Source organism: Serinus canaria, unplaced genomic scaffold, assembly GCF_022539315.1.
Source record: "Serinus canaria isolate serCan28SL12 unplaced genomic scaffold, serCan2020 HiC_scaffold_118, whole genome shotgun sequence".
Classification (NCBI taxonomy): domain Eukaryota; kingdom Metazoa; phylum Chordata; class Aves; order Passeriformes; family Fringillidae; genus Serinus; species Serinus canaria.
In genome coordinates, this window is record NW_026108232.1 from 1 (window position 1) to 7977 (window position 7977).

Below are 7977 nucleotides of genomic sequence, written 5' to 3' on the forward strand. Positions count from 1 at the left end.
CAGTGAGTGAGTCTGGGGGCACAGGGATGAACAGCGGGGCGCCCACCAGCAGGTCCGTGAGTCTGGGGGCACAGGGGGGACATGGGGGGGTCACTGAGTGAGTCTGGGGGCACAGGGGGGACACTGATGAGTCTGGGGGCACAGGGGGGACATTGGGGGGGGCACTGATGAGTCTGGGGGCACAGGGGGGCCAGTGAGTGAGTCCTGGGGGCACAGGGGGGGACACTGAGTGAGTCTGGGGGCACAGGGGGGACACTGAGTGAGTCTGGGGGCACAGGAATGAACAGCGGGGCGCCCACCAGCAGGTCCGTGAGTCTGGGGGCACCAGGGGGGACATGGGGGGGTCACTGAGTGAGTCTGGGGGCACAGGGGGGGACAGTGAGTGAGTCTGGGGGCACGAGGGGGACAGGGGGGACATGGGGGGGACAGTGAGTGACATGTGGGGGTCACTGAGTGAGTCTGGGCGCGCCCACCAGCAGGTCCGTGAGTCTGGGGGGGCACGGGGGGGGGACAGGGTGAGTCTGGGGGTGTCACTGAGCCATTGGAGGGCACTGGGTGAAGTTGGGGAGCACCGGGAGGGGCACAGAGTGACTTTGGGGGTCTCAGGGGGTCCTGGGGTGTGCCTGGGGAGGGGTCCCGGGGGGTCCTGGGGGGGTCCCGGGGGGTCCTGGGGGGTCCGGGGGTCCCTCACCCGTCGTTGTTGACGTCGGTGGCGGCCACGGCGTAGCCGAAGTACGAGGCCATCTGGGGGGGGTGGGGGCACAACGGGGTCGGGGGGGGCCATTAGGACCCTCCCCCAAATTCCGTGTGTCCCCCCCACCCTTCCATGGGGACCCCACACCCCATTTTAGAGCCCCCCCCCCCATTTGAGACCCCCCCCCCATTTTTCCTCCCCCCCTCCCTGGGTGTGTCCCCCTCTGCCCACCTTGGGGTCCCTTCTGGGTCCCCCCAGGACCCCCCCCGGACCCCCCCAGGACCCCCCCAGCCCCCCCCAGACCCCCCCAGGACGCCCCCAGCCCCCCCAGCCCCCCGTGCCCACCTGCTCCCCTGAGAAGTTGTACAGGGACTTCATGTTGGTGCCATTGAGGATGGTGACCTGGGGACACCGAGGGGACACCGAGGGGACACTGAGCCAGCGGGGGGGGACGCGGGCACCGCGACCCCCCCATGTCCCCCCTGTGTCCCCTTTGTGTCCCCCTGTGTCCCCTTTGTGTCCCCTCCATGTCCCCCCGTGTCCCCGTGTCCCCCCGTGTCCCCCCGTATCCCCTTTGTGTCCCCCCCATGTCCCCCCTGTGTCCCCTTTGTGTCCCCTCCGTGTCCCCTTTGTGTACCCCCATGTCCCCCGTGTCCCCCCTGTGTCCCCCCGTATCCCCTTTGTGTCCCCTCCATGTCCCCTCTGTGTCCCCTCCATGTCCCCTTTGTGTCCCCTCTGTGTCCCCCACCCCGTGTCCCCCCTTACGTAGCCGTAGGTGAGGTTGCCCTTGGGGACACCGGCCACGAAGTCTGTGGGGACAAAGGGACAAAGGGACACTGTCAGGTGTGGCCGGGGGTGGCCGTGTCACCCTCGCGTGCCACCCGCTGTCACCCACCTTGCGTGGTGTCACCGCTGAACTCCCCGACTGCCACCGAGTAACCTGGGGGGGGAGAGAGAGAGAGAGAGTGTCACCTGAGTGTCACCTGAGTGTCACCTGTGTGCCACCTGTGTGCCACCCTGTGGACACTGCTCATGTCACCCATGTAGCTGTCCCCATGTCCCCAAGTGTCACCCATGTAGCTGTCCCCAGGTGTCCCCAAGTGTCACCCATGTAGCTGTCGTCGTGGCTGGGCTCCGCCTGCCGTGTCTGGAGCTGTCCCTGTGTCCCCATGTCCCCACACCCCCCAGGTGTCCCCAGGTGTCCCCAGGTGTCCCCAGGTGTCCCCAAGTGTCACCCATGTAGCTGTCGTCGTGGCTGGGCTCCGCCTGCCGTGTCTGGAGCTGTCCCGGCACCTCCTGGATCAGGTACTCGGGGAAGTTCCCGGCCGCGATCTGCTCCTGGGTGGCCGACATGACCTGCCCTGGGGACAGGGGACACCTCAGCACCTGGGGACACCTCACATGGCCTGGGGACACTGACTGGGGACAGGGGACACCTCAGCACCTGGGGACACCTCACATGGCCTGGGGACACTGACTGGGGACAGGGGACACCTCAGCACCTGGGGACACTGCCTGGGGACACTGACTGGGGACAGGGGACACCTCAGCACCTGGGGACACTGGGGACATGACCTGCCCTGGGGACAGGGGACACCTCAGCACCTGGGGACACTTGGGACCTGACCTGTCCTGGGACAGGGGACACCTCAGCACCTGGGGACACCTCACATGGCCTGGGGACAGGGGACACCTCAGCACCTGGGGACACCTCACATGGCCTGGGGACACTGCCTGGGGACACCCCATCACCCCTGGGGACATCTCACACTGCCTGGGGACACCTCAGACATCACCTGCCCTGGGGACAGGGGACACCTCAGCGCCTGGGGACACTGGGGACATGACCTGCCCTGGGGACAGGGGACACCTCAGTGCCTGGGACACCCCACACAGCCTGGGGACACTGGGGACACTGCCTGGGGACACTGGGGACACTGCCTGGGGACACCTCAAACCAGGCCAGGGGGTGGGGACACCTCAACCCTGGGACAGCGACAGGGACAGGGTGGGGTCAGGGTGGGGACAGGGGGATGGGGAGGGGGGCGGGGACAAAGGGGATGGGCAGGGAGGGGAGGGACGGGGGGGGACACACAGGGGACAGGCAGGGGACAATGGGGACACACAGGAGATGGGGGGACAGTGGGGACACTCAGGGCACACAGAGGGGACAGGGGGACACTGTGGACAGGCAGGGGACAATGGGGACACACAGGGGACGGGGGGACAGTGGGGACACTCAGGGCACACAGAGGGGACAGGGGGACACAGGGGGGACAGGCAGGGGACACTGGGGACACACAGGGGATGGAGGGGACACTCAGGGCACACAGAGGGGACAGGCCCGGGTGGGGCGGGGGTCTCACCTTGCCAGAAGTAGCTGCCGGGCCCCCCCAGGAGCACCCGCCCCGTCTGCAGAGACAGCGGGGACCCCCCCTCAGTGGGGCGGGACCCCCCGGAACCCCCCAAAAATCCCCAACCCTCCTGAACCCCCAAAACCCAACCCCAAAACCCCCCGGGACCCCCCCGAGCCCCCCAAAAGCCCCAACCCTCCTGAACCCCCAAAACCCCAAACCCAGAAACCCCCCGGGACCCCCCCGAGACCCTCCAAGACCCCCAAACCCCCCCGGAACCCCCCAGGACCCCCCTCCCTTCACTCCCCCCGAGACCCCCCAAGCCCCTGAGCCCCCCTGGAGCCCCCAGAACCCCCCTGGGACCCCCCAGGACCCCCAAATCTCGGCAGGACCCCCCTCTCCTCACTGCCCCCAGCCCCTCCAGCCCCCCCGCACGCCCCCCCCAGGACCCCCAGCCCCCTCCAGGACCCCCAGGACCCCCCCAGGACCCCCCAGGACCCCCAGGACCCCCAGGACCCCCAGCCCACCTGGGTGAACTCGGCGCTGAAGCCCCCCTGGCAGTAACCCTGCCCGGCCGCCGAGTTCAGGTCTGGGGGGACACGGGGGGGTCAGGGGGTCCCGGGGGGGTCTGGGGGGGTCAGGGGATCCCGGGTGGGGGGGCTGGGGGGGGGTCGGGGGGTCAGGGGGTCCGTGGGAGGGGGTCGGGGGGGGGGGGTCAGGGGGTCCCGGGGGGGTCTGGGGGGCAGGGTCAGGGGGTACCTGGAGGGGTCCTGGGGAGGGTCAGGGGTCCCGGGGGGGGGTCTGGGGGGTAGGGGTCACGGGGGGGTCAGGGGTCCCGGGGGGTGTTCTGGGGGGTCACGGGGGGTCGGGTCCCGTGGGGGGGTCAGCGGTCCGGGAGTGGGGGGTCAGGGGGTCCCGGGAGGGGTCTGGGGGGAAACGGGGGGGTCAGGGGGTCGCGGGGGGGTCTGGGGGGGCCACCCTGGGGGGGTCTCTGGGTCACTCCCTCCCCAGGGTTTGGGGGGGGTCACCGTGGGGGTGCACGGGGGGGGCCCAGGGGGTCCCGGGGAGGTTTTTGGGGTCCCACCTGAGCGGCAGGGACTGCAGGGGTTTTTGGGGTGTTTTGGGGTGGTTTTGGGGTGGTTTTGGGTGTTTTTGGGTCCCACCTGAGCGACAGGGATTGCAGGGGTTCTGGGTGTTTTTGGGGTGTTTTTGGGGTGTTTTTGGGGTGGTTTTTGGGGTGTTTTTGGGGTGGTTTTTGGGGTGTTTTTGGGGTGTTTTTGGGGTGGTTTTTGGGGTGTTTTTGGGGTGGTTTTTGGGGTGTTTTTGGGGTGTTTTTGGGGTGGTTTTTGGGGTGTTTTGGGGTGTTTTTGGGGTCCCACCTGAGCGGCAGGGCGCGTACTCCACGAACTTGGAGAAGTTGCCCAGGGAGAGGAAGCAGGAGCCCACCGGCTCCCGCGCCCCCCCCTCCTCCTTGGGGGGGCTCCAGCTGTACAGGGGGGCGCAGGCCTGGGGGGCACGGGGGGGGGAGGGGGCACTGCTGGGTCAGCCCACGCTGCGCCCCCAGTGTCCCCCCAGTGTCCCCAATGGTGTCCCCAGTGTCCCCAGTGTCCCCATACCAGGATGGAGCTGTTGTGGGCCCTCACGGTGGCCCCGAACCACTGCAGGGATTTGAACTCCACGGGCTCGGCGCCGTCGCTGCTGTTGCCCCCAAAGTCGTGGGTGCGGGTCCCTGGGGGGGGGACAGGGGTCAGGCCACCCCCCCCCTCCCCCCCTGCCACCCTCGGGGACACCCCCGGCCCCCCCCCAGCCCCGGGTTGATCATTAACAGAGCCAAGGCCAGCGGGGGGTGGGGACAGGGACAGGGGACGGTGACACGGAGCTGCCCTGGGGGGTCCTGGCTGCCACCGCTGTGTCCCCAACCCTGTCCCCACATGCCTGGGGGGGTCTGGGCCCCTTCTTTGTCCCCATCCCTGTCCCCCGCTCCTGGCCTGGTTCTGTCCCCGTTCCTGGGGGGGGGGTTTGTCCCCACCATGTCCCTGTCCCCATTCCTGGGGGGTTTGTCCCCACACTGTTCCTGTCCCTGTCCCCATTCCAGGGGGTCCTGTCCCCACCACGAGTCCCCATCGCCCACGTGTGCCCAGGTACCCCCCCGTGTCCCCCCGTGTCCCCGTGTCCCCCCGGTGTCCCCATGTCCCTGTGCCCCCCGTGTCCCCGGTGTTCCTGTGTCCCCATGCCCCCATGTCCCCCCGTGTCCCCCCGTGTCCCCCCATGTCCCCCCGGTGTCCCCCCGGTGTCCCCTCACCGATGTGGTCGAAGTCGATGGGGGCGCAGCCGCCCTCGGGGGGCCAGGGGCAGTGGAACACGGCCCCCCCCTGGGTGACGTTGGGCTGGCTCGTGTTGGCCTTGGGGGCCCCCACCAGGATGCTGACACTGGGGGGGGGGACACGGGGGGGCTCAGGGGGGTGGTGACCCCACGGAGACACCGCGCTTGTCACCCTGGGACACCCGGGGGGGGGTCCGGGGGGTCCCGCGGCTGCTCCCTGGGCCCCTCCGCTCAGCCCCGGGGGGGCGAGACCCCTCCCGGCCCGGGGGGAGGGGGGGCCCCGGCCGGGGGGGGGGTCCCGGGGGGGCCCGGCGCGCTCACCGGGTGCTCCCCGGTTCGCCCGGGCCCGCCCGGTGGGTCACACGTGGGGACCGGGGGGGGGCGGCAAGGCCGTGCGTGGGCCCCCCCCAGATGTTCGGATCCCCCCCAGATGTTCGGGTCCCCCCTGAGCCCCCCCCCGAGCCCCCCGGGGGCAGCTCCCGGCTCCGGTTACAGGAAACGCTCCGGGCCCGGGGCAGCGGGGCCCCGGGACCCCCGGCGGGGCCGGCGCGGGGGGGACACCGGGAGACACCGGGGGACACGGGGGCACCGGGGCTCGGCCCCGCTCGGGACCCCCGGGCCAGACCCTCCCGGTTCCCGTTCCCCGGCCCCGCTTCCTGCTTCCCACTGCCGGTTCCCGTCCCGGTTCCGATTCCCGCCCCGGTGCCCCGGCCCGGTCCCCGGGACCGCCCCGCTCTCTCTCCCGCCGGTTCACACTCTCGGTCCCGGTTCACACTTCCCGTTCCCGGTTCCCGCCGCCCCCGCCCGTTCCCGTTCCCGGTGGCCCTTCCCATTCCCGGTCCCGCTGTCCCGTTCCCGTTATCCCGCTCCCGGGGCCGGCCCTGCTCGCCCCGCCCCGCTCCGCGGCCGCTCCCCGTCCCACCGGGCCGCTCCCGCTCCCCAGCGGCCGCTCCCGCTCCCGGTGCCCGGTTCCCGTCCCTCTCCCGGTCCCGGCACCGCTCCCCCCGGTCCCTCGGTCCCTCCGTTCCCGTCCCGCCGCTCTCCCCTCTCCCCGCGGCCGCTCCCGCCCCGGCGCCGCGGCCGCCCCCGCCCCGTCCCGTCCCGGAGCGGTTCCCCGTGGGCGGTCCCGGTTCCCGGCGCGGTTCGCGGCCGGCGGTGCCGCTCCGGGCCCGGTTCCCGGCTCGGTTCCCGGTACCTGCGGGGCTCGGGCAGGTAAAAGTCCAGCGCGAAGCCGAAGAAGGAGCCGGGGGCCCCGCGGAAGACCACGGGCCGCGACGCCTCCAGGTTGAAGGCGGCCACCGGCGGGAGCAGCAGCGGCAGCAGCAGCGGCAGCGGCACCGGCAGCGGCACCGGCAGCGCCATCCGGGGCCGGCAGCGGCGCCGGGGCCGGGGGCGGCGCGGGGGGACCGGGGCCGGGGCCATGGCGGTCGGGGCTGCCCGGGCTCGGCGCTGCTCCCGCTCCCGAGTCCCCTCGGAAAGTGCCCGGGGGGGGCCCGGGGCCGCCCCGCCCCGCCGTGACTCACCGGGGAGGAGCCTGAGCCCCGCCGGGCACCGGCACCGGCACCGGCACCGGCGGCCCCGGGGAGCCCGGGGGGAGCGGGACACCCCGGGGACACCGGGACAGAAGGGACAGGGACACCCCGGGGGGAGAGGGACACCCCGGGGACACCGAGACACCCCGGGGACACCGGGACAGAAGGGACAGGGACACCCCGGGGGGAGAGGGACACCCCGGGGACACCGAGACACCCCGGGGACACGGGGACAGAAAGGACAGAGGGACAGGGACACCCCGGGGACACCGGGACAGAAGGGACAGAGGGACAGGGACACCCCGGGGACACCGGGACATTCCAAGGACAGCCCGGGGCCATGAGGACATCAGGGATGGGGACACCTGAAGGACACCCGAGGGACATCAGGGACACCCCAGGGACACCCTGAGGGCAACGGGACAGCGGGCACTGGGACACCTGGGGACAGCGGGACATGAGGGACAGGGACACAAGGACGTGAGGGATGTGAGGGAAGGGACACAGGGACATGAGAGACAGGGACACCGGGACACCGGGACATGAGGGACAGGGACTGGGACACCGGGACGTGAGGAACGTGAGGGAAGGGACAGAGGGACATGAGAGACAGGGCACTGGGACACCGGGACATGAGGGACAGGGACACCGGGACACCGGGACATGAGGGACAGGGACACCGGGACACCGGGACACAGGGACATGAGAGACAGGGACACCGGGACACCGGGACATGAGGGACAGGGACACCGGGACGCCGGGGTACGGGGACACTGCGGGTACTGGGACATTTGGGGACATCAACACACAGGACACCATGTGGGGACACGAGCGGGACGGGCACAGGGGACATGGGGGGACACTGCAGGACAGGAGAGGGCCAGGCCAGGGGGTGGCAGGGACGGGGACACCGAGGGAGGACGGGGACACCGAGGGGGACACGGGGCGAGGAAGGGGACACGGAGGGAGGAGGGGGACACGGAGGGAGGAGGGGGACAGGGCCGGAGGAAGGGGACAGGGCCGGAGGAAGGGGACACCGCGGGGGACACGGGGGGGGCCGGATCCCGGCGCCGC

General features: G+C 71.4%; 1 protein-coding gene across 1 annotated transcript; it reads right to left on the reverse strand.

The window, feature by feature from the left end:
* Positions 1 to 22: 22 nt before the first annotated feature.
* LOC127061154 (integrin alpha-5-like) lies at positions 23 to 6793 on the reverse strand (the record flags this gene model as incomplete). The annotated part of the gene is made up of 12 exons (XM_050987690.1): positions 6567 to 6793; positions 5351 to 5478; positions 4665 to 4777; positions 4428 to 4554; positions 3576 to 3637; positions 3061 to 3106; positions 1930 to 2055; positions 1590 to 1634; positions 1460 to 1503; positions 1040 to 1096; positions 692 to 744; positions 23 to 62 (listed from the first exon to the last, which is right to left on the reverse strand). Coding segments are annotated over exons 1-12 (1068 nt in total), but the record flags the coding sequence as incomplete, so codon positions are not given.
* Between the last annotated feature and the right edge of the window lie 1184 nt (positions 6794 to 7977).